The sequence below is a fragment of the Semicossyphus pulcher genome, unplaced genomic scaffold, assembly GCF_022749685.1.
Source record: "Semicossyphus pulcher isolate SPU_LCO1_2020_fin unplaced genomic scaffold, fSemPul1.0.p SCAF_6, whole genome shotgun sequence".
NCBI lineage: Eukaryota > Metazoa > Chordata > Actinopteri > Labriformes > Labridae > Semicossyphus > Semicossyphus pulcher.
Genome location: NW_027211737.1, coordinates 32,029,845 through 32,056,388, shown reverse-complemented (window position 1 = coordinate 32,056,388; position 26,544 = coordinate 32,029,845). Strand labels below are relative to the sequence as shown.

General features: G+C 44.3%; 2 protein-coding genes across 2 annotated transcripts in view; both read left to right on the top strand.

The window, feature by feature from the left end:
- The window catches only part of znf608 (zinc finger protein 608), a 52,751-nt gene extending 47,251 nt beyond the window's left edge, over positions 1 to 5,500 (top strand). Inside the window, exon 9 of the mRNA XM_069683617.1 lies at positions 2,025 to 5,500. Within this exon, the coding sequence (XP_069539718.1) occupies positions 2,025 to 2,044 (20 nt within the window). The 3' untranslated portion in view covers positions 2,045 to 5,500. The remainder of the gene's footprint in view (positions 1 to 2,024) is intronic.
- An 839-nt stretch (positions 5,501 to 6,339) lies between these two features.
- cep120 (centrosomal protein 120) lies at positions 6,340 to 26,077 on the top strand. Its single transcript, XM_069683278.1, has 20 exons — positions 6,340 to 6,396; positions 7,133 to 7,289; positions 7,820 to 7,934; positions 8,059 to 8,203; positions 8,545 to 8,693; positions 9,227 to 9,424; positions 9,503 to 9,727; positions 9,882 to 10,107; positions 10,191 to 10,374; positions 10,906 to 11,055; positions 11,265 to 11,447; positions 11,524 to 11,620; positions 11,731 to 11,889; positions 12,038 to 12,127; positions 12,228 to 12,320; positions 12,554 to 12,715; positions 12,818 to 12,940; positions 13,242 to 13,340; positions 23,142 to 23,287; positions 24,512 to 26,077. Exons 1-20 carry the CDS (start codon positions 6,348 to 6,350, stop codon positions 24,723 to 24,725), a joined length of 2,964 nt encoding a protein of 987 aa, XP_069539379.1. The 5' UTR covers positions 6,340 to 6,347; the 3' UTR covers positions 24,726 to 26,077.
- Positions 26,078 to 26,544: the final 467 nt, after the last annotated feature.

Here is a 26,544-nt window from a genome sequence, read left to right as displayed (position 1 = left end):
ACTGCATAAAAAGATGGCCGACATGACAGCTCAAACCCTCTCTGTCGCCCCCTGCTGACTGGCTGCAGTATAGCTCCTAAAGCCCGCCTCCTCCATGTTAACAGATGGGACATGAGTCAAACTATAAAATCAAAATACACGTCAAATACATTTTTCTCAAACAGGGTTTCTGTCATTATAGTTAGTTCTTATCCTGCTGATTTATGTCCAAGTGTTAATTTTTCTGATAAGTTTAATTAGTTATTTGATGCTATAAAAAGGGGGCGTGGCCTCATGATTGACAGCTCTCTTGACAAATGGGGCTCCAGCAGCGTTCTGTTCCCGAGTAGCAGAGTAGAGGAGGAATGGCAAGAGGAGACGTAACTAACACTAACACTACAGTCATTGAACTTTCCATAAGCGTGAATATCTGCTTCAGACCGACACAAGAAGCTGTTCTGCTGCAGACTGAGCCCACCTGAGGGCTCCAACACGCCAAGGACACAAGGTAAAGGTGTGTGTCGGGTAGAGGAAGGGGCGGGGCGTCAATACTGACTCCACCAGCCGATCTCTGCTGCACACACTCTGGGTACAGGTGAGCAACATGGCAGCGCCCGCTCGGGGGGGTTTAGCTTCACTTTCTTTAACAAGAGGCGGAGACGCGTCGTCCATCTTTATACACAGTCATTGATGTTTCCACATGATGATCCGCTGCTCCTCTAGTTTGTTTTTGGTACTAAAGATATTTTAAGTTCTATTTGTGAGTTACACGAACACAGACGGGTAACGTGTCTCTGTTGGCTCGGCGGTTTCTGTCTGTGCTGAATGTCTTCTTCAGACTCACTGATTATCCACTAAATTTGCATTTTATGAATTGAATTGGCAAAATTTGTCTTTCATGAGATGCAAACTGGGAGAAAATGAGCAGAAGAACCGTCCTGTCTGCAGGCCGTCTGCTGGATCAATACATACACAGCTAACTCTCTCCTGAGACGAACCGCCTCCTCCTGCCTGAATTATCATCCAGCAGATGATTATCCGCTCTGCAGTGTTCTTCACTTCTTTTACAGGCCGCGTACGCCTCCTTTGTTTGAAAATAATGCAGAGAGAACCTGCCAGAAGTTTAACAGCATAATGTGATGATCACCTGCCTGTTATCTATAAAGGCTGATAGCTGTGAAATAAAGCCGATTAACAGCAGAGATGCTGACAGAAGCAGAAGAGGAACAGCAGGAGTTTAATACAGAAGCTAAAAGCAGCGTCTTTATGTTCACGTCTGACATCTGAACATCATAATTCATGATCTTCTTGTGAACGAGCTGTTTCCTTAAACCTCACTGTACCAAAAAAACAAAGCATATATATGATTGCATGTGATGTAATATCAGCTCTGGGTTTGTAACTTTATCTGAAGTCTTGGAGGACATGTCGACGACGAGAGAAAAGTTTGGTGTTTTTTAAAGTTGTAATAAATTCGATTGAATTAGAGCTTCTAGATACAAGAGCCCGGCAGACGTCTGTCTCTTATGAGCCTGACATTTTAGGGTGTGTTTACACCGCGCGTCACAAATCCTGCTGGGATTGTATTTCTTATTGCTGCCCCCTAAAGTTGGGGCGTCTGAGGCTCAGTGGTAGAGTCGGTTGTCTCCCAATCAGAAGGGTGGGGGTTCGATACCTGACGTTGAAGCGTCCTTGGGCGAGGCACTGAACCCCAAATATGCTCCCAGTATGTAGTTGGCTCCTGATTCCGGAGATTGGCAGCCTTTGCCATAATAATACACAGAAACACAGAAACACTACAAATGTGTAAAATTACATGAGATGATAAAAAGCCAATTTTAAAAGCGTCAGTAGGAGCTGCAGAGCGTGTGTGCATCGGGAGTGTTCCAAAGTGTGGGAGCCACAAATTCAAAGGCACGATCACCTTTTGTTATTTTTACTTTGTTACCAAAGTTACCTCACTGAACAAACATTACTCCCCACACCTTAAGTCTGTCCGTTTCCTGAAACGCGTCTGACAGAGTTGTGTCGTCTTGTCTCCACAGACAGCGAAGGGAAGAAGTAGGACCATGTGACCACGTCTCACATGAGGAACGGCAGATTTATCAGACATCAATTCCATGGTGTTGAATAAGCTTCGCCTCGCTGAGAGGCAGAGAACTGAAATAGAAAATAAACCTCTTTCATTTCTTACTAATGACAACCACCTGTTTTATAAGACGTCAGGAGGAGCAGACGGAGCGACAGACGGACGGACAGCAGGAGGAACTCTGTACAAACCCACATCACTGACTTTGAGGCTTTGCAGGATTTTAAAGGAAGCTGAAACATGGCGGAGCGGCGAGCGCTCGGCCGGGCCGCTCTGGTGTTCAGTTTATAAATGCACATTTATCGTAGTGAGTTATGAAGAAGAAATGACTGAATGTACTGACGACGACTGACTTTATCCCATCCTGTTGGGACGCAGCATTAGGAAGCTACAAAGTCTATTATTCTCCTTATTATTCTCTTCTTGAAGTGCTCCTCCTCCCTCCATAGTGCTGACGCTACATTTGTATTACTAACCTGTACTTGAGCGTAACCATGTTGATTGTATTGTCTTTATGTGAGAGTAAACCTTCACATCGACCTGCCCAGTGCCATGTAGGAGCCCCGCGGTGTAAATATTCTGTACAGATTCATGGCAGAGCACCAACATGCTTTATGTGTTGATCTCCATCAGCCATGCAGGGAGCAGCAGGCGGAGCGGGACGACCAGCACAAACTACAACCAGTGTTTATGAACCAGTTCATCTGCAGCAGTTTGTCCTTCAGGCTCGACTTCCTGTCACGTTGTTGAAGGTGCACATGTGATGTTTTTGCACATATTTCATTTGGTTAGAACTGAGTGTCTTTTAGAGAACGTCAGCCCGAGTGTGAGCTTCTTTTTTAATCAACACTTTTAGATTCGCAGCTTTTGGAGTCCAAAAAAATATAACGAAGATCAGTTTTACCCACAGACTGTAAATCAGGCCGGAGATATTCTTGCTTTTTAACCTTGTGTTCGCAGCCACAACCGTCTGCGTCAGGAACGCAACTGTTCACATACTTGTCTCTGCACTACGCGTGTTACTGGAGGATACCTCTAGAGGGCGCACCAGAGAGCTCAGGCCGTTTGCAGCTACTGTATGTGCGGGATGTAAATGACAGACATGAGCTGTGTCCCAATCCACGGGCTGCAGCCTTCGAAGGAGGCGGTCCATTCATAGCCTGCGTAGACCGTTAAAGCCGAACTGAAATGAGACGGTCTGGTCTATCCTTGCATCACCAAATGCTGCTCCTGTCGCCTAGCAACAGGTAGCTAGCAGGCTAACTAGCTAGCATAACTAACGTCGAGTAAGTTAACCTATTATTTTAAAGATAATTTGTTTCCGGGGCGTTCCTTTCGTTTTCTTAAACATGTGCAACACTAGCTATTCAACTGAGTTGAAACCAAAAACTTTTACATTTTAAAGTGTATTTCTCTGCCGCGTACAAGTCCGCCATTCATTCATGCAATGCATCTTGGGATACGTTGGGCCATGAAGGATGCACCTGATGAATCCTTCGCGGCCCAGGAAACGGAGGATGCATTTGTTGGCCGCATCTGAAGGAGCTTTCGAATTGGGACTTCGAGGCAATCAGCCTAGAAATACGGCCTTTGAAGGCTGCAGCCGCTGAAATGAGACACAGCTATGGAGACACTCGAGGAGGTTACGGTTATCTTAAAGTGACAAATATCTGTACCAAGCTCAGGCTGACGACCTGTGGACAGAACACACCGTCTGCTCCGTCCCCGCTCCGTCTCTCCAACATGTTCCTCCGTGCACGGACGTAACGCTCCCGGACGTGTTCCATTTAGTTTTGCAGTTTTCCACGTCGACTTCTAAAACAGAACTTATCTGTCTGCAGCTGTTTGACAGCATGTTTGTCTCTGTGCAGCGGCAACGACACATCGTACAGATGTGGATCATTGAGGACTCGGTCTATCAGCTCGTCTCCAGAACTTTCTGCCCTTGTTGTCCCTGCTGCTGTGTCGACCCTGTCACACCCCCTCTGCCTCTACACTGCCCCTACTGCTCACGTGCAGACTGCAGCTCGCGTTCATGTCGCGGTGATTTTTGAGGATGTGCTGTGAATTCTACAATAATATATAATAATATTTGTTATTATTTGACTTGAATATAATCCACAAAAATCAGCAGAGATTTCTGATGTAATAATGCTGCTTAAATCAGAAGCACGTCCTCGGGCTCGGCTAACAGATACTTGAGACGGACGCTGTGATATCTTGTTTGAACAGGAGACAAATGCCAGGTATACTTTGAGTGGCAGCACCTCCGAAGGACCGTTCCAGTGTTTTCTTCATTTCCTGCATCCGTCTATTTATTATTTCCTCTTCAGCCGACATCAAACTCAGAGTTCAGTGTCATGTGGTTTGTTTGCTCAGGAACAAAAGTGAGTTTATGATGCAGATAAAGAAGCTTCTTTGTTTGTCTTTTTAAAATTAAAGTTAGTAGTAAGTTCAAGTAACTTTATAACCTTCAAAATGAAGCTTTAATTGAAATTGTATCTTGTTTAAAGGAGCTAACAAGTTGTATGATAGCATTTGTTCTCAGTGTCGTTCTAAACAGCTGAAAACAATCCACAGTATAGTGACAGGAAACAACCTCGCTGATGCAGGAGTTCAGTAGAAACTCTGGAATCGTCCTTCAAGTCAGACACATTTTTATCGTCAGGATGCACCCCCGTCAGGAGTCCCACAATCCTTTGCTCTGCCGCTGCTCCCATGCCACCTACAAGCTAACTAGCTCACTGCAGAGCCGCTGAGAGATGGACGGGTCGGGTGTTCCTGCTGCTGCCAAACCGAAGCTGCAAATCCACAACAAACACGAGTCAAAGCATGAAAAGTCCTGCAACATTTAGACCAACATTAAGTCAAGTTATTCTGGCTTCCTGTGATTGGCTGCTACTTTAATTCTGAGTTTGAGATAAAAGGAAAATAAGATATGTCCCTGTAAGCTGAAAAAAGGTGACAACTGATCAAAAGCAGCTCAAAATCACACAATTCTTGCTACATTTAATTTTTCTCATTGCTACAATATCGTTAGCAAACGAGCTACTCAACTTGTAATGATATAGAAACACTGCAAAGTCAAAGTGAACGCAGGTTTCTATAATGCGTCATTCGGATCAGGTATGTTGGAGGTATTTACAAGATGACCCGACCTCACCTCTATCAGCGGCTCTGCCACACCTACACAACACCTCACCTGCATCGTATCAGTGATCGTTCTATTACTTGAATATAGTGCTATGAACTCTGTTTACAAGACGCTGTCATCTTATGGGAGACACAGTGTTGTCTTATAAAGGCTGCTCCAGTTCATCCACCCGCCCGGTGTATCCAGTTACTAACACTGAAACCGTGTAGACATGAAACCTGCTGTTGCTTTTTTATACTGTATATGCCTTAATTCATATGTTTGGCAATCATGATTAAAGGATGTTTATATATAATCTCATGTGTGCAGTTTTCTCTTTGTGACGCCAACTCTCATGTGCAATGTTCAAAAACGATTTTCCTATGTGATTACATTATGCAGTTTTTCTGCCATATTCAGTATTTAATATTTGTTGCCATTACAATGAACTAAACTTTGATACAGTGGCATTCGTTCTTTATCAGTATCAGTATCCATATTATTTTTATACTTGTATTTTATACTCTTATACCTAATTTTAGACCGTATCATATGTTTTTAAAGAACAGTAAATTATTCATCTTATTTTACACTTATTTTCTATAATTACTGTTATATATAATATAATATAACTGTTTTGAGGACCCCAAAAATATACTTATACAAGTAAATGTTCTTCCTACTTACTCACTGAGGTTTTCTGATTTAAACATAAATATTTTATTATCGCATCAGGCAGAAATTACATTCGAATAGATTTCAATAAATTTAATACAGTCATAATAATAGAAGTAGTGTAGTATAATAGCATTAGTACTGTAGCAGTAGTTCTATCAGTAATGGTAGCAGTGGTATGATGTCCTGGTCCTGCTGTTCCACCTCCTACCAGCAGAGGGCTCCGAACTCTGAGGCGTCTCCGTCATCACTTCCGGTTTTAAACCAAAATGGGTGGCGCCAAAGCTTGACAACAAAGCGGCTGTTTACTGCCTGCAACGGACAGTCAGCGTCCAAGTAAACAAACTCTCTGATTTATCGAAGTTTTATTTTTAATGAATGAGTTTTTGATTAAATGAATGTTTAGAGAAGAGCGTAACAGTTTAAAAAGCTGTTTAGAAGTTGTCCGTTGGAGCTGTTACAAATGTCATCATGGCTTCGAAGACAGACCAACTTCTCATCGTTGTGTCCATCCTGGAAGGTAAGCAGTTTAAGAGGCGGATTATAACCCGGTAAACAGCACACCGTTAGCTTCTGAAGTTACTGATAGCACAAGCGTTATCACTGTGGAACAAAGCTAGATGTTTCAATACTTAAAACACCAGCAAGCAGCCGTTAATTCAGCCACAAGAGTGTCATTGGTAACGTATTATAAGCCAGCTGTCTAAATACAGCCTGTTGCTGCTTGTCATGCTAGCTCTGGCAGTTAATTGAATCTAACCTGACGTGGATTTAACTGTTAGCTGTCACAACAAGACGTCCCGAGCTGAAGAGTCTATATTTCCTATAAAAAAAACATATTTGAAAGTTACATTCAGCACAGAAAGGACTTCATAAAGGTGCTCCTGCAGTTTAAACTTTACAACCTGATGTGGAGTAGTTTTGGATCTGGACCTGGTTTAATGTACTCTAGATGTTTGCATTTTTATTAATGTAATAAAGATTGCCTTAATTTGACACCGTGTTTTAAATTTCTGGCTTCAGTGGAACCATTAAGAACACATACGTCTGTATGGTAGTTTTTTTATGAATGTTTTATGTAATAGCGGCATAATGTAAAATACAGAGAGGGAAGATGGAATATGAAGAGGCTGTGTTTGACTCCTGACTGCTGATAATTTACCAGCTTGAGACTGAAAGTGATCACCTTTTTAAATGCTCTGTAAGCGCATGTAAAATAAGTAGGTAAGTAAGTAAACCCACCTGACCTTCCCCAGGTCGTCACTTCCCAAAGAGCCCGCGCCTCAGTCTGCTGGTCCAGGCGAGCTTCGATGGTGAGCAGCTGGCCACAGATCCAGTCGAGCACAGAGAGCAGCCGCAGTTCAGCACCGAGCTGGCGTGGGAGCTGGACCGCAGGACGCTGCACCAACACAGGTCTGTCTGCACCTGTCACAGGGGTCACTGTCACAGTCTGAAGGATTAAAATAATGACATTACAAAGGGATATGAGAACTGTCAAAATTACTCGTGACTTTCTCTGACATCCAACCTTTTTTCCAGTCATCAAATTTGTGTTGTTAGAGGCAAGGAATGTTAATGGATCATGAATGATCATAAGATCTGGTACAGAAAGGCAGCAGTGGACCAGCAGCTGTGCAAAGTACAATCACTGTGTTTGTTAATGGAGTCTGGTGTGTGTGCAGAGAGCGATGTAACGTCTGTCTGTGGTTAAAACAATCATCTTCCTCTGTAACAGAAAGGTCTCTCTCTGTAGGGATCCTTTCTGTCATGTTGTCACACACTTAGAATAACAATCTGATCGTCAGTGGAAACAACAAGAACTTTTAGGGACCTACTTTGATTATGCTTTTGCTTACAGAGGATATTATTGCAGCCATTTCGTCCTGTTTCACAGCTGCCGAAATAAGTAATCCTATTGTGTCTTGACTTCTCCGTCCTCCCAGACTGCAGAGGACTCCCATCAAGCTTCAGTGTTTTGCGGTCGACTCTGTGAGTAAGAAGAGAGAGGCTGTGGGCTACATCGTCCTGGACCTCCGATCTGTGCAGGAGGTCAAACAGGTAAATGTCTCGTCCTCGTGTCGGTGATGTGGTGTTCTGATCAGTGATATCCAGTTTCTGTTCCGGTCTGCTCTGAGCGGTGTAAAGATGATATTTGTTGTCTGTCTGTGTGTGCGCGTGTCAGGAGCCTCGCTGGTACCCGCTGCTGAGCAGTAAGTACACCAAACAGAGGCCGGCCCTCCTCCTCAGCATGCAGCTGGAGAACGACACCAAACCCTCTGACCCCTCTCCTGATAGGTTCAAAGCCAAGAAGGCCCCGCCCCGACAAGGTCAGCTGCTCCGTCTTTTTTAATTCTCTGTGCAATCAAAATAAGCTGGAATAATTTATCCCTTATTTGTTTCTATAAATGTAACTGCTAACTATTCTGATGATGGATTAAATCCGCTGTGAGGACATTTTAGAGCAAAAGAGTCGTTTAAAGACATTTTCCAATTAATTAATTTAATAAGCATAAAAAGTCGGTAAATTCATGTCTAATGGGAAATATTCTATTATTGCAAAGAAGCATCTTTTTCTATGTGCTGTACTGTCTCTCTTTATTCTAACCTTCTTTTATTGTTTATACTCTTTCCTCATTTCCTGTTGTCTCTTTGTGCTCTGATGTTGTAGGCTCTCCTGCTGTCACCGATCTGCTCCCCGACCAGCTGGAGGCCACGCTGATCCCAGACCAGGGTTTCCATCAGGTGGGGCCTGCAGATCACTGCTCCGACATGTTCGTCCTGTCCGTCACTGTGGCCTTCGCTACCAAACTGGAACAGGTAAGGATGCTGCTTTGACGTCTGATTGATGACATCCAATAAAGCATTAGGCAGGCCACGCAGGGTCTAATGATGCCAACGTATCGCCACGTATATATAATAACAATAATAAAGTGAGTTCCCTTTTTAGGGGCCTTTTGTGTTCTTTAGTTAATCAGGTACGGTGATGTATTGTTACATGATTGTCTTGCAATATATCAATTATCGCAGAATCGTTGTGTTGTGATTTTATCGTTATCGTGGGCCACATATCGTATCGTGAGCTACCCTGTGAGTCCCGCCCTGAGAGTCAGTAGATTTGTTGTTGTTGTTGTGTAAGCGAGCAGCTTTGTTCAAAGAAAAACGTCCACAAACAAACAAACGAGTACGTCCACTTCTTTTACACAGTCGAAGATCAAACCCTAAAAAACGTGCTAAAAAAGTTACGCAAAACACTTTTAAGAGCACTTCCTGTTTTGTTTCAGCTCATTTTATAAGTCAGCTCCAGTCAGAAGCTACAAACCAGCGACATGTGCTTCCTTATGTTTCCACAGTTGATCCCCAGCACGATGAAACTGTCCGCAGAGGGCTCAGAGTTCTTCTTCTACTACTCTTTACTGGGGAACGACATCACCAGTGAGCCGTTCCACAATCTGTTGAGCCCCGACTTCGAGCCGGAGCGCGCCTCTGTGCGCATCCGCAGCAGCAAACAGATCCTCCAGACCTTCCTGGCTCAGCAGCCCAGTTTGGAGGTGAGTGTCTGATGCACGTCTCATCTCTTCCTGTTCCTACCTGTCCATGTAATTACATCTGTCCCTGTGTGTCCTCAGATCCACCTGTGCTGTGGGAATCACTCTCTGGGCAGCACAGACGTTTCTCTCTCCGCTCTGTCGGCCGTTTCTGTCGATCTGGAGAACAAGGCAGCGACGGTGGAGGGAGCGTTTATCCTGCAGCCTCCTAAACGCATCAAACAGACTCTGCCGGCTGTGCCCGCCGACCTGCGGCCGACTGTGGGAGTGGCTGTGACCCTGAGGAGGGAGGAGGTCCCACAGCAGGTACACACACACGGGATGTCCCTGTTTCCTCTCCCTCTGCTCACTGCAAAGCTAAACTCAGCGTGTCTTATGATACACCGAGAAAAGCCTCCGAGAAAAGAACGTCCTTGGTCTCAGATGTAGAAGAAAAACGTGCCCTCTGTCCTTCCTCCAGGCTTTAGGGATAAAAGGAGGAGGTGGAGCTCAGACACAGTCCAGCCGTCCTCCGTCCATTCCCTCTGCTGAACAGAGACCCCGAAGCTCCTCTCCAGTCAGAAAACCTCCTGACTCCTCTCCTCCGGGTCCTCCTCCTCTTCCTCCTCCTTCCTCTCACACAGAGAGCGAAGCAGAGAGTCTGCTGGAGGAGCTTCAACACGGCAAAGAGCAGGCAGGGCTGGCAGGTGAGGCTGGAAACACTCGATATCATCTTTAAACAAGTCGAACCTCTGATGACCAACAGAAGTAAAACTGTTTGTGTGTGCAGCTGCAGATTTGGAGTTTCCTGTGCAGAAGCAGACTGACGCTCCAGCTGAGGGCGGAGCTTCATCTGTCAGTGTCTCTGCTCCTAAAGTGTCCATCCCCTCCTCCGCCCATCACTTCTGCTTCTCTCTGGACCTCCGCAGCCTCGGAAAGCTCAGCCTGACGCACCCCGTCGCTGCTACACTCAGGTGACTGACCTCACCTGCTCTGAGCTTTTGGACCAATAAAAAGCTTGTGTGAACGTGAAGTTTGATCATGTGTAGAAAATGATCACATTTCCTCAAACTAAAACTGGTAGTTAAATAAAAGCCTGATCTGTAGACTATAATGTGTGAACCAACTAAGCAGAATATACTTTAATGTGATACATTAAATATCAGGTGACCATAAGGCTTTAATGTGGCCGAATGCACTCATCAAACAGAGACGTAGAAATACAGGCCTAATACATCCCTGCTTCAAACTAAGGCCTGCTTCTCTCTGCTGCTGAGGTTCACGGCCATCTTTACCTCATGTATATGTTTTGGTTGTGTTCTCCTTGTGGAGCTGACAGCGACACAGTCTTCTATCTGTCCATCGTACACACGTCCTTTAACAAAGTGCATCTTGTCTCTTTGCAGGTGATGCCACCAGTTTTCTGCAATACAGCACTAAAAAAACAGAGCAGCTCAGAGGTCCCTCTGTGTGTTAATGATGTCTGTGTGTTCGTTGTGTTCCAGGTATTCTTATCAGTTCTTCGGCAGTGCAGCTCCCATCATGACCAACCCTCCTGTGCAGCTGCAGAGGAACATGGAGGCGTCTCTGCCTCAGTCGTACTGCGCCTTCGACTTCGCCGCTCTGCCTCAACAGCTGCAGGACACCTTCCTCAGGTAGTGAAGCTTCATATTCATGTCAATATTTTTCAATTCAAGAGCCCAAAATGCAGTAAGAGGCCAGGAGGAGGACGGGTTTAGTTTATGAAGTGAAGAGAACTGACACTACTGAAATGAGACTGTAAAATCACCTGTTGCCAGCAGATGGTGCTGTAGGACCGTGCATGTAATGTAAAGTGTCTGAACTGTGTGTGTGTGTGTTGTAGAGTTCCTCTGGTGGTGGAGGTGTGGCACCGAGACTCCACCAGCAGAGACCAGCTGATCGGTCGAGCCTCCATCCAGCTGTCTCACCTGCTGAGCTCTGAGAGGAGCCGACTGCTGGCCTCAACAGGAGAGGAGGGCTGGAGACAGACTCACCAGGACCGGATCCCCGTGATCACAACGCAGCCGTGAGAGAACAACAACACTGACTGATCTGATGCTGCTTCTTACTCTCTGTTAAACGTGTGTGTTTCCTCCCATCAGCCCCGGGGAGAAGGTGGCAGAGCTGAGCTACGTGGCAACGCTGGAGGACCTGGGGCTGGTTAAAGCCAGAGAGGTCATCGTGTCTGACTCTTCACAGGTGAAACACAATGTACTGAATGTACTGGACTTTACAGGTGTACCTAAGAAAGTCGAAACTAAGTCTCTCACCTTCTGTTTTACCTAATGTGGTGTTACTTGTGTCTTCAGACCGAGCCTGTAGTCCACACACAGCCGGCCCCACACCCTGCAGCCCCCAGCCTGAACCCCACCCCGGCTCCAACGGCCCCAAGGGATACCCTGGAGTACCGCACGGCCCTGGAGCTGGAGCTGTGGAAGGAGGAGCAGGAGGATCTGTTCGATGATCAGGTACAGGGATATGACATCTTTCAAGATGCCTCAAACAAAGGCATCAAAATAAACAAGAATATCAAAATAGGTTCTTTTAATGCAGATTTATGAGAGATGAAATATATGTTTGTATTTATGTGTGTGTGTGTGTGTGTGTGTGTGTCAGCTGAGGAAGAAGGAGCTGAGCCACATGCAGGCTCTGGCAGAGGAGTGGAGGAGGAGAGACCGAGAGAGAGAAGCTCTGGTGAAGAAGAAGGTGCGGAGTCGTCACCGTTCTTCATGAGACACTTTGATCAACATTTAATGACAGTAACAGCTCATGTTTTCCTCCTCTCCTCCTCCGTGTCTCCGTGTAGGAGGTGGAGTACAACGTGTTGGAGGAGCAGCTTCAGAAGACTCTGTGTGATCTGGAGAGGAGAGAGAAGCAGCTGGCGGAGGCCGAGCTGGAGGTCAGACTCGCCTTGTCACGTTGGTGTAAAGTTTACTTTGATGATGCTTCCATTTGTTTAATTTGATCTTGTGAAGAGTTATGAGCGGGTTATAAAACTGAAATATATATATATATATAAATGTGCCAAATTGTGATGTATTAACTGAACTCTCAGAATAAAAACATTATTATGACTCACTTCTCGCTAACATCATCGAGCGTCTCAATCATGCTGGCTCTGGTTGTGTTCAGACTCAGCGGCTGCAGAGGGAGCTGCGAGCCGAGCACGACCTGACCCAGAAGGAGCTGCAGGAGAGCAGCAGAAGGCTGCAGCAGGACCGTGACCACCGGGTGGCGCTGGAGAGAGACAAAGTCCGGCTGATGGAGGAGGACAGAGGCCGGCTGCTGCAGCAGGTACAGACAGAGAGAGAGAAAGAGAGAGAGAGAGAGGGAGGGAGGACTCCTGGTTCTACATGATAAATGTTCACCTCACTGACGCGTCTGTGTGTTGTTCAGATTGCAGACGGGGAGAGTCGCTACAAGCAGCTGGAGAAAGAGTTCCAGCTGTACAGAGAACAACAGAACATCAGACCTGAGTTCAGACTGCAGTCAGAGGTCAACCTGCTCACGCTAGAGAAGGTAACGAACCCGTTTACATCATCACCACCGAACAAGTGAGCCGACACTTACATGACATCAGAGCGTTTCAGAGAAGTCCAGTCAAAGGTGTTTAAAAAGTTCCTTTTCACTTTGGTGCAGGTCAATAAAAAAATGCACCAGAAACATGTAGCAGCTACAGAATCCAGGACAGAAGAAGAACTCAGGTTGCAGTTTGAAAAGCAGTGTGGGGGGGGGCGGATGAAGTGGAACAGGTCGTTGATGCTCATGTCGTTTATCACTGGATGTGTGTGACTGATGTTTTGGCTCTGTGATATTTAAGGTGGAGCTGGAGAGGAAGCTGGAGTCCACCACCAAGTCCAAGCTGCACTACAAGCAGCAGTGGGGGCGCGCCTTAAAGGAGCTGGCCAGGTTCAAACAGGTACGCAGCTTTCTGCTGTTTTCCAGGTGGACGAGGTCGGCCTCAGAGACCTGCTGCATCCTCTTGTTTTACACGATTAAACTCACATGTGAGGTTGTTGGTTACCTGAACGTTAGTGTTGCTTTAGCTGAAGGAAAATGTTCATGCTAAACAAAGCTCAGAAAGCAACTCTTTCTTCAGTGACATTATGATTAGGTAATGTTCCTATTTAATCCAGCTTTTGTCCAACTTGTCCATTTTAATTTTTTAATTCTTTAAAAGTCTTATTTTGATTTACAACCCAAAAACAGAAAGACTCGACTTTTAATCATAAACAACAAGAAAGTCTTCAAACATCTTAAAATGTAAGAAGAGGGAAACTTTCAATTAAATGTAATTGGTTAATTAAAAACATTTAATTTAATTTAAGAATCTGAATCAAAAATAAGGAGCGAGGGAGAGAGAGAAACTGAGACGTGTGCTTCTCCAATATTTAGCTGAGGGGAAGGAGACAATGAAACACACACAGGCAGCACTAAGTGGGGCTTTACTCAGCCATCGACCAATGTAAACACACACACACACGCACACGCACACAGACACACACACACACACACACACACACACACAGACACACACACACACACACAGACACACACACACACACACACACACACACACACAGACACACACACAGACAGACACACACACACACACACACACACAGACACACACACACACACACACACACACAGACACACACACACACACACACACACACACACACTCACACACACACACACACACAGACACACACACGCACACAGATCTTATCTGACCAACTATGTTACTGACGTTAACCAGCTGGAAAACCTCCTCTCTTTCTTTTTGCTTCTCCCCCTCTTTCCTCTCCTCATTCCTCCCCCGTCTCCTCCTTCACTCTCTTCTCCAATCTTTCCGTTCTTCCTTTATCTCCGTGTCTTCCTCCACTCCTCTCTCCTTCACTCTTTGTCGCTCGTCGCCACGCTCTCTTACGTCCTCATTTTCTTTCTTTCTCTCTTTTCCTTTCCTATTTGTCCTCTTCTTCTTTTTCCTCCCTTTTCTTTTCCTCCTCATATTTTTCAGTTCTTTATAAACTCTTTCTTTTGTTTACTAATTTCCCTTCCTCTCTGTCTCCCTCCTCATTCCTTCTTCACTCTTCTTTTTCAGCCAACACTCAGTTTTTGTCACTCCACGCTCCCTCGTCTTTCCTCCTTTTTGTCCGTCATTGTTTTCAGTCTTTCTATCCTCTTCTTCTCGCTCCCTCTCATCCCTCTCTCTCTCTCTCTCTCTCTCTCTTAGAGCCCCATCATTGTAAAGAAAACACTGTGATTTATGCAGCTCTGAGGGGGTTCGGCTCTGATCGTCACCCCCCGCCTATTAATCATGCCTGGGATTGTGTTGAGCAACGAGCTAGCGAGGCGCTAACTATTCAGGCGTCTCACTCTCGCTTTTTATGAAACATCAGGCGTGTGTTTACACGAGCGTCCGTCTCGGCGCTCTGCGGGTTTTAAAGTCGGCGCTTGTTTGGTTTTTCTCGGCCTCTCCTCGCCTCTTTATTCTCTCCTCTCAGCGCCTCGCATGGCGTGCTGTTTAGCTCAAGTCGGATCATAAAAATTCTTGTCCGAGGAATAATGTGCTTTTCATCCCAGGAGGTGAAGGCAGCCTGAGGCCGAGCGAGAATTAATGTCCACATCAGAGCGTCAGCCCTGCTCTTTTTCAACTCAAAATATTGGGACAAGGAGCTTAAGTTGGTCTTTTCAAAGCAAAAATATTGAGACAAAGAGATTAAAGTCGTGAGCGAGGAGCTAAATGTGGTGTTTTTAAAGCCCGAGTGGAAAACCAGGCGGCCGAACGACGCTCTTTAATAACTGGATGTAAAGAAAAAACAGACTTCAGGACGTCCTTCTGTCTGTAAATCAGAAACACGAAGACTCAGCACCTGAATGAGACCCCACAGGTGTCGCTCCGCCTGCAGGCTCGTCTCTGACTGTTGGTTCTCATGAATTACAAATTTGTGATTAAAGATGTCTGCTGACGACGTCGTGCGCATCGGGAGTTCATCTGTGGAGATATAAAGAGAGCTAATGTTGCGTCACGTAAACAAACCCTGCTTGATAATAGAATATAAATATGTCAATATGGGGAATCATCTTCACAGGAATCTACCTGTGCAGCAGGAGCGCAACGATTAGTTAGTTGTGGATGATCAGTCGGTTATGTCATCACGAGTGTTCTTCACTGTGCGCAGACAGAACATCGTTGCTGAGGGAGAGCCGTCTCATCCTTACTGTCTCTGCTGAGAGTGAGCACAGTCAGAGTTAAGAGAGGTAATCTTTCAATAATCAATGACTAGTCGAATATCAGAATAGTAGCAGGTGCAGCCCTACTTTGCAGGACCGTGCAGGATAACCGGTCTTTGTGAAAGTCTGTGACTGTCACGTCTAAATGTGAGAGGCTGTCGGACTTTAAAAAGTCTTTTCAAACAATTCTGGTGTATAATTGGAATAAATCAATAAACCACTAAATATCTGATATTTATAAACTGGAAGGAGTTTTTTTTTTGCGTAAAAAAGTAAACAAAAATAGTTGACATTGAATCATAAATTAGTCGATTTCCCTTCGATAAAAACATTCAGTCACAAAGAAGGAATGTCACATTTTCTGGATGTTTTTGTTCAACACGTTTTTTTCAGACAAACTTGAACAAAAGAACATTTTCAGTTTGGTTCGGTGGTTTTTGTCTCCGAGGGAACAAAGTAGTTTTTTAATCTGGATCACTTAAAATCAGATTCTGATGTAAACCAGGAAACGTCTGACGTCAGAAGAAGCGCAGCGCTGCCGCCGAATGTTTTCAGTTCTTTAAACTCACAGACGAGCTGAGAAAGAACAACGGTTTGATACCCGGCCCTGTGGATCAGTGGATCTGTTGGAGCAGCGCTCTCGGTGCTCATTAAGTGGCTCGTAACACCCACGCTGTCAGAGTTTGGGTTCAGTCCCCTGTGGAGCCGTCGGACTAAAAGCGTCCTCTCTCATGAAGCTGTTTGTGTGAAACTGTCCGTCACACGTCGTCTGAGGGAACCTCAGTGTTACTGGTCTCTGAGGAGAGTCTGATGGTTCCCAACGGTCATTCCTGGAATACTCTGGCGCTCCAGACGGGAAGGTCAGGGGGATTTCATGGAGTGTTACACTTTAGGCGAATACAACAGTTTGTTTTCTTTGCAGAGCTTTGAGACGGACGCTTCGGAGCAAATCACAGAGTGAAGAAAAAACTGAACAAATCAGGAGAAACAAACATTTGAAACTCAGAGGAGAACTGCAGGATAAAGAGAAAAGTCTGTCAGTCGTTATTTCACATCCTGTTTTCTTCTCTTAAACCTGGAAAACTTTTACTCTCTTTACTTTAACTACTGTCTTTACCACAGACTATAAGAAAAGGACCAAGCCTTTAAGAACTTTGGTGCGTTGGACGGGTGTGATAACCAAGTATTTACTTGTTTTTGGTATCAAAACTTCAGTTCTGGTCAAAGAATACTAACTGAACACATCACTGGGATCTGTGGTTTTAATCTATATATTAAAGTGTTCAACCAGACCAGCCGCCTCCATCGCAGATAAACACACCACATCCTTAACCTCTTCTGCGTCTCTTATCTCTTATCGCTGTAAAAAGCAAAGCGAGCAGCCTGAACACACTGATCGTAACCCTCCGAACACAGCACACGGACCCTGCTGTGGAGTTATTTAACCCTGTGGAGGGAATCTAATCTGCTCGGCGCTGCAGGCGGGGGTCACAGTCAGTCACTTAGGAAGGCTCAAAATCTGTGTTGTAAGAAATGTGAACATAATAAGATCAACAACAGTTTGTATTCACACTGTTTTCATTGTTTATGCCGTCCTAGTTTTGAGTCAATCATTTAATCGATTAACAGAAGAAGAAGTTTATTTATTCTTCGAGCTTTTATTTGTTCCGATTTGCTGCTTTTCTTTCTCTTAATGAGTTTGTTAAATATCTGAACGTCTCTTCGGGCTCTGCAAAGTTTTAAAGACATTTTGAAACATTTTATAGATTAATTTACGATCTATTAAGAAATCATCAAATGGCAGACATGACGAGAGTTTTATTTGTAATAGTTAATTAAATATATGATTAAAATATTTGAAACTTCACTTTTTAAAATTGGCGGCCACTGTACGATGTCTTTGTTAGCATCTGTTAGCTAAGACTGTTAGCATTTTTCAGACCATCTCTCTGGGCTCGCCGTCTCCGGACATCTCTCTCTGTTATTTCGAGGAATTTAAGTTCACGGGAACGCAGCATGGCAACTTCCTGGAGGGACTGATTGATCTAAGAAATTGAGCTGCAGCTTTGGCACATTTTCTAGTTTCTAACGTTTTCAAAAATGACTTTCTTTTCTTTCAATAATAAAACTGTTACAACAGTTTATTTTGGGTTTTTGACTGTGGGTCAAACAAAACGACACACAAAGGCTTTACCAGGCCATCACTTCAGGCTTTGCAAGAATCTGATGAACATTTGAGATGGATGGAAGGATGGAAGGATGGATGGATGGATGGGAGGATGGATGGATGGATGGGAGGATGGATGGATGAATGGATGGATGGATGAATGAATGAATGGATGGAAGGATGGATGGATGGATGGATGGATGGATGGATGGAAGGATGGATGGATGGATGGGAGGATGGATGGATGGATGGATGGATGGATGAATGGATGGATGGATGAATGAATGAATGGATGGAAGGATGGATGGAAGGATGGATGAATGGATGGATGGAAGGATGGATGGATGGATGGGAGGATGGATGGATGAATGGATGGATGGATGGATGAATGGATGAATGGATGGAAGGATGGAAGGATGGATGGATGAATGGATGGATGGATGGAAGGATGGAAGGATGGATGGATGGATGGATGGAAGAATAGATGGATGGATGGATGGAAGAATAGATGGATGGATGGATGGAAGAATAGATGGATGGATGGATGGATGAATGGATGGATGGATGGATGAATGGATGGATGGATGGATGGATGGATGAATGGATGGATGGATGGAAGGATGGAAGGATGGATGAATGGATGGATGGATGGATGAATGAATGAATGGATGAATGGATGGATGGATGGATGAATGGAAGGATGGATGGATGGATGAATGGAAGGATGGATGGAAGGATGAATGGAAGGATGAATGGAAGGATGAATGGATGGATGGATGGATGAATGGAAGGATGAATGGATGGATGGATGGATGAATGGAAGGATGAATGGAAGGATGAATGGATGGATGGATGGATGGATGGATGGATGGATGGATGGATGAATGGAAGGATGGATGGAAGGATGGATGGATGGATGGATGGATGGATGGATGAATGGATGGATGGATGAATGGATGGATGGATGGATGGATGGATGGATGGACTTTATTGATCCCAAACGGGAAGTTGTGGTGTTACAGCAGCAGCAGGTAATCCAAGTAAAAAACATAAAGCACAGGAAAAATAAATAAACGGTAAATATCCACCAACGGTAAGAAAAAAAAAATACACTCGGCAATAATACACTAACAAAAGAGGGAGGTGCAGGTGATATATAAGGTGGGAATCTTTTGGCAGGAATGGGAAGTCTTGGATTTATCAAACAGGAGCTGTTCTTTTAAGCCGTCGTGTGTCCGAGCAGCTTTTCCTCTTTTGAGTAACGTCAGTACTTCACCTCACATCAGAGCAGGAAGTCTCCCTCAGGTGTGGAGCTACCTCAGCTTCAGTCTGCCAGCTCTTTACACTAAACAGACGCGTCTTATTTTCCATACTTTCTGTGATTCGAGCAGTTTCGGAAGCTCATTTGTCTCTAATGTGACTCCCAGACGTCCCTGTTCCCCTTCATGTTTTATCCATCACACCCCTGAAAAACTCCCCCTGAACTCCCCCAGGTGGCGAGCCGCTCAGAAAACTTCATGTGAGCGGAGAAAAGTGCGTCCACGTGTGAGCGATGATGAAAGTGTTTGTGTGAGACGTCCTCCCACAGCTGTTGACCTCTGAAAGTGGAGGAGAGTAACGGAGGGGAGACGAAGGGGAACGTGGGGGAGGAGGAGAAGTCATTCTCTGGTCATCCAATCCCAGACACCTCCACCCTGCTCGTTTGGACTTCCTCTCCGAGCTCTCGTCCCTCTGCGGCTCACAGCTCATCTTTAGCATCATTTGGTCTGGTGGGTGGTGGACATCATCATCCGCTCCTCCCGCTGCAGTTTTAGTTGAAATGATTAGGCGCCATATTGGAGGACCATACCAAGTTTGGGAGGGGATATGACAAACTGTGTTGTAGCCATATTGGAGGTCCTGGTCCCTGTGTACGGGGCACAACCAGATTTTAGTACAGGAAATGTTCTGGTGTCAGTTTGTAGTCTGTGTAGTACTGACCAATCACGTATCAGCAGGCTGCGGCACATGCTGGAGAAACAGTCAACGTGTGGAGAGCAAAAGCAGGCGGAACGTAAAACCACCGTATGACATCCCGTCAGCGGTTATCTCACAACGATTCAGCTCCTTATTAATCTCTGTGAACAGACGTCTGCATGCTAACAGCTAACAGCTAACAATCTGTTCTAGATCAAACATTCTGTTTGAGCTTCACAAAAGTCGTTGAGCGTTTAGATTTCCAGACTTCCGTGAATGCATCATAAATGATGGCTCCGCCCTCCGTCTCATGTTAAAGTAGTGTTCTTCTCCTCGTGAGGACAGACCTGACAAAGCTTCATGTTGTTCCTAATCTGCATCATGATGTTGTTCTTTCAGCAAACTGAAGAGCCGTTAATTAAAGTCGATCACAAGAGAATCTGTTTCTGTTTGGGCTTCATCCTTCATCAGAGTGCAGCCTCTGTGTAACTTCCTGTTTACAGTGAGACTGAGACTCAGCACAGACAGATGAACGGGCGCTCCTCCGGGGGATGGGACCAACCGAGACATGACAGCGTTTATTTAGCAGACACATCTGGAGGGAGAATTTACCTTTGATCTGAACACACGGTCGCTGCTCGAGCTGCTGACTGGACTGTAAACATGCAGCGCACGGAGGAGGACGTCTGGGCTGGAAGTCGTTTATCGCTAACTGCTGGCTAAACCGGAACGCCGGACATGTTTACTGTTGCTCCTGGAGGATCTTCTTAGTCAGACGATGGGTTCAGAGATTGTGGAGTTCCTAACCTCTCTGAGCAGTCAGGTCCAAGTTAACGATGAAGTTCAAGTTGTTTATTGTCACATACACAACATCAGTAAAGCAGACACTGGCAATGAAATTCTTATTTTGTCCGTAGACTAAATCTAAGCACATATTTAAAGGATGGTTCAGGGCCCCGTCTTTCATTGAATCACAAAGCATGTAGTTGGTCATTTACACTCATGGCGGCGCTGTCCTCCTGCAGTCTGATCCCAAAGACGTATATTAAAGCGCAGTGTAAACAGAGGCTTGAATTCCGGAGCTGCCGATATCACAAGAGACCAAAACGGTGAAACGTTGCTGCATAGATCTCTGCTGCTCGTCGTCATGGTGTTAGCTGTAGCGTCTGGGAGCTTCATGACGTAACTGTAAAATATCTTGTGCTGCAGGAGTCTGAGTTTTTGTAGCTTTTCTCCTTCAGCCCTTCCTCCTGCCCCTCTCTCCCCCGTAGAGGCCTCAGTATCACCTCGTCCTCTAATTGTTTCAGGACTCGGCCTCAGATTGTCCTTGGCAGCGGCCACTCGAGAAAATGTTTAGCATGTTTGTTTTTCTAGTAATTAGCCTTTAAACGGCCTGTAATACAGACTGCTAATGGTCCACAGAGAGCCCAGCCTGTGTCAACACACCGTCTGTGTGTGTGTGTGTGTGTGTGTGTGTGTGTGTGTGTGTGTGTGAGTGAGAGTGATGTGTTCATGAGAGATTGTGTGTGTGTTTTTGCTGTTAGGAGGTGAGGTGATCAGGCGTGTGAAAATGGAAGCGTTGTGTGTGTGTGTGTGTGTGTGTGTGTGTGTGTGTGTGTGTGTGTGTGTGTGTGTGTGTGTGTGGGGCAGTAATGTGAAAATGTTAGTTTTCCCATCCAGAATCAGCCGGCTGCTCGTTCTGCTCTGTGTCACCCGGACACACAGACAGATTCCAGTGTGTCCAATCACCTTCCCACCGCCTGCAGGCTGCTGGTCACTGTGATTTCCTTTTTTGCCCACATTAGCAAAGCAGCTAAAGGATGGTGACGTCAACTAGCCGGCCGCTGTGTTCATCAACCAGTTCATGGTCCATGAGAAGATATTTAAATTAATTATTTTCAAACCTGTGCCCTAATTTTTACATGTATTCGTGTCTTATATTTTATTGGTAGTTATCCAGTAGATGTGTTCGTCCTGCAGCAGTGAAACAGGCTGTAATGGCTGCAACATAATCCTTGAAGGGTCAAAGGTCGTCCACTTAAAGTTCTTGTTGTTTCCACTGACAGGCTCAGATTGTTATTCTAAGCGTGTGACAACATGACAGAAAGGATCCCTACAGAGATAGACCTTTTTGTTACAGAGGAAGATGATTGTTTTAACCACACACAGACGTTACATCGCTCTCTGCAAACACACCAGACTCCATTCAGAAAAACAGGGATTTAACGTTGCAGAACATGGTAGCTAATAAGCTGCTGCTTCTTCAATCAGTTAGATTTTATTTATTATGTGTGACGTAGATATTGTGTTGGACCTGTACTGCCCATTTAAAACACTAAAGTTAGACAAGAACACAAACAAACTAACAAATCAAGGCAGAAGTACAACTCGAGTTCTATGAGGTAAAATTACTGTTTTTGTAAATGGAGTCTGGTGTCTTTGAAGAGAGTGATTTAAAAGCCGTTTCAGGTTAAAAAAAATCTTCTTCCTTTTTAACAAAATATCTTTATTAGTAGGGATCCTTTCTGTAATGTTGTCAGACACTTAGAATAACAATCTGAACCTGTCAGTAGATGTTCTTTGATCAGGTGCATTAACCCCAAAGGATTATGTTGCAGCCATTACAGCCAAATGTTTCCCGGCCAACAGAAGCAGTGTCCTGGAAACATTAAAAACATTTTGTCCCTTTTGAGATATTTAAACCCAATTTTTAGACAAAATCTGGCTCACGTTTAAATACCAGAACGTCCCTTTAAGGCAGATTTTCCCAGCAGGTTCTTTGTAAACCTTTAAATTGAATCACTTTTTGATTTACAATCACAGATTAGTGTTTTTGTTTTCCCTCCTCAGACTGTTTCCTTGATTTATTATCGTCCAGCTGTACGCCAGCAGACGGAGTGCAGATTGGTATTCTGGGTAATTTTGGGAAGTCTGGCCGGTCTGAGCTGGAGGTCCGAGCAGCTGAGAGAAATACGACTTCTGGACGTTTTTATGAAGCTTTCTTTCTGTTCTCATCGTGTTGCTGCGTCGTGTGAATTCTTCAGCTGCTGCAGCATTTTTCTCAGGGAGGTTTTATGAAAATGTGAAGCCAGACAAATTTATCACCGAACTCCGCTCAGTGTAATGAGGAAAAATAGTTTCTTGGCAGACACATTTCAGCGCCGGGGTCAGAGGCGTGTTTTTAAACATCTCGGTTCAGATCTGATCAGCCGACGAGTGCAGACGTCTGACGTGTGTGAAATCATCGGGAGGAAACACAGTCTGAAGTCTGATCACTGAACAAACCAAACCAAAGTTTAGTCAATTTCATATAAAACATCTTCCTTTGTGTGTGTGTGTGTGTGTGTGTGTTTGCAGCGCGAGCAGGAAAACGCCATGACGCGTCTGAAGAAGCAGCAGGCGGAGCTGGAGGCCATGAGGCTGCGATACCTCGCCACAGAGCAGAAGGAGGCGGTCCAACACGACAGACAGGAGCTGGACGACATCCGGAACGAGCTCAACAGGTGAGGAGGAAGAGCAGGATGAAGTTCACTGGATCCCGAATGATTCATTTAAGGAGTGTCAGAAACCTTTACAGTTGGCCTTTATATGTATTCATTTATTTCTGAAGATATATACTCAAAACAATCAATCACACCTTAAGAAGAAAACAAGATGGCTCATGATGCTGCTCAACATCTGTAGAGCACTTCTGCTGCTCTCCATGAACACATGCAGACGATGGATGAAAAACCAGATATCGTGTCAGAGGACGAGGCCAGGAAAGTAAAATTACATATGCAGGCACAGAAAACTGGCAAAGGCACATTTTTGTAACGAAATGTACAATCTGAAGTTTGAATCACACGAGGAGACGAGCAGCTGTAAACGTAGCCGTCCAGTGGAGAAGCAGCTGAGGCTAACAATTTGCTAGCAACATAGAAAATCTCCATACGACTTAAATTACAATATTTTAGCTACCATCCCCCCAAAAACGAACGCTTTAGATCTTTCTGAAAACTGTGAGGAACTTTCATTTTGTGATTTGTTTTTGGCGCCCCCTGAGGACAAACTGAGACGTCCTCGCTCTTGCTGATCTTGTCCTGTATCGTAACATTCAGTGTAAAAGACGCACTTTGAAAAAATATTTTTTACATGTAAAAAATGGGCTGCGTCTTATAAACCAGACGATGGCGCTATAAGCTAACTTAAGCTTCGTCACGGACATGCAGCGTCATGATCGCCAGTGCAGCCGCCGTCCTCACAACAATCAACGTTACCGTAGGCTGAGCTCAACTAGCGCACGGGTAGCTAGCAGGATTACAAACTCTGCATGATTAAAACAGATGGTCGGCTTTAAATTTAAAAAGTTTGAAATGTGTTTGAAATGAAAATAAATGGAAATAGTGTTGAAACAACTTGTTTACACGTTTTTATTAATACAGAACTATAGAAAACCTTTTTCCATCGGGGACAGAAAACAGACTGCGACTTGTAATGTGGTGATTACGGTCGATGTGTAAGTCGTGGTTTGTGCCTCCCCATGCTTCTTTCTAACACTCAAACGTGTCACTCACAGTGAATCTTTACATGGAACATGTAAACAGGCTGCGGGTGCTGTCGATCTCCTCGTCTGACAGCGACGTGGCTTTGACGTCTTTTATATTTCCTGTACCTTATTGTTGTAAAATGTTATAACCTGTTTTCTTCATATTATCAAGTAAAGTATTTGATATTTTCTCTGACAGGTTAAAGCAGCAGGAGGACAGATTAGGCCCCGCCTCCTCACTGTCTGGCCCCGCCCCCTCTCAGACTGTGAATGAGAGTGCAGACGAACACCTGAGCCGCCTGTTGGAGGAGAGAGACACTCTGCTGAGGACCGGAGTCTACACGCACGATGACCGGATCATTGCTGAGCTCAACAGGCAGATACAGGAAGCCATGAGGGGCAGAAACCTCTGACAGCTGCTGGAAGCGACCAATCAGAGACACACCTGAGAGTGCAGGTAAACCAAGACTCAGGCGAGCTCTGAGGGTGTTTACACGTTTGTTTCGGGTTATTTTATACCCACTCAGTCTGAAATTTCACCAGTGTAACTTTCTGAATCAGTATTTTACCTGGATGGACTGCGGGGGGGGTTTGCAGGACGTAGCAGTGGGGGATGACGAGCTCTGTGATCGCCACAGTCACCCTGATGACCACTTTTTCCACTGTGAAACATAAACACAACGTTGATGGGATATTTTAGCTTCAGCCATGATTACAAGTGAAATTATTTTGGTGCCTGAACCCAAACTGAACTCTGTCAGTTATAAAACTGTAAAGCTGTAAGTGTGTAAAACTTGAGTGTTTGTAGATTTCTGTATTTATGTCAGACCAGATGTCGTGTGTTTGTATATCAGAGTTGTTTTCTGTTCTATTTAAATGTGTTCGTTAAAACGTTCTGCATTAAAGACAAGTTTAAAACAGCTCGAACACGGCGCTCGGCGTGCCACGTGTATGTTAGACGTATCGTTCCTCCTGCTTCACACACGCACTGACGTGACTCCTTTTTCAATGACACATTTAAAAACCTGTTCTGTGTAAAAATGTGTGTGAGCTAATAAGAGATGAAAATCTTTTTAAGATGGAACTTTTTCTAACAAACTTGACCCAATACGGAGCGCAGGGATGCTTACAGTGAGAAGCAACAGCAATAACTTAATATCTGAATATAAGACGACCCCCCGCTTTCTCTGAGAAACACTATACTTATAAAGAAAACAATTTTATTTGACCTGTTAAATAAAATCATGTCGGACAAAAGAAGCAGTTTGAAGACGACGTCTTTTAAAGCTTGTGACGAATATTTACTGACATTTCAGAAACTAAACTTTTATTCAGATAAATCCTCGTTTGCTCTCCATCCTCTGAACATGGAGCCTCATAAAGAAGACAAAAGATCTATTTTATAATTTAATTTTATTAAGAAAAATCTGGAATTGTAAGTAAAATAAGATTATATAGTTTGTAAAATGAAGCCAAATGTACGTGTGGTTAATTAACAGCAGTTACTTCCTTAAAAATAATAGTTTGAGTATCAAAGGGTTAAAATCTGAAGCGTTACTGAAGCTGAAGACAGAACAGGAAATGAAACTTGTTATTAGAAGACGTGTTGAGTTCATGTACAGTCTGTAAAGTACTGATGGTGTGTTCTGACAGCAGGGGGCGCTGCAGCCTCAGAAAAGCCTCCAAACACTCCGGCGAGCCGACCTCGCTGTGAGACTTTAATTTATCCTCAGAGCAGAAACGAGTCGCTGCTGTTCGTCTGGAATAAATTATTTAGAGATAAAATCTGTTTGTTTTTATTGTTTTATAATAAAAATGTTTTATTGACATGTACAGGATGAAAGATCAGATTCTTTTAATACTTGGTGCTTTTTCTCCTGTGGCTCAAACATGTCATAATATTTATATTATTAACACGTTGATGCACAAATATGAAGTGATTTAAATAATTTTAGTATTTTCATTTTTAACATCTGAATCAGGTTTTATTGCCAGATAAGTTTACACGTACGAGGACTTTTTTGTGTTTTGTGTTTTGATGCAGAACATTTAACACAGATATAGAATATAAATAAGTAAAAAGCTATTAAACAGTGGTACTCCTACTGTCAGGGACCTTACACAGAATTAAAGAATTACAAATATTAAAAACAATATAATACAAAATATGTACAACAGGTGAAATCAAAGATGTGCAGGAACGAGCAAGGTGAGAGCAAATATCAGAATAAC

Excerpts from the sequence above, each read along its gene's own strand:
- cep120 (XM_069683278.1), top strand. The coding sequence starts at position 6,348 with ATGGCTTCGAAGACAGACCAACTTCTCATCGTTGTGTCCATCCTGGAA. Across the intron at positions 6,397-7,132 it reads CGTTGTGTCCATCCTGGAAG|GTCGTCACTTCCCAAAGAGC; the intron begins GTAAGCAGTTTA and ends GACCTTCCCCAG. Across the intron at positions 11,056-11,264 it reads CTGCAGGACACCTTCCTCAG|AGTTCCTCTGGTGGTGGAGG; the intron begins GTAGTGAAGCTT and ends TGTGTGTTGTAG.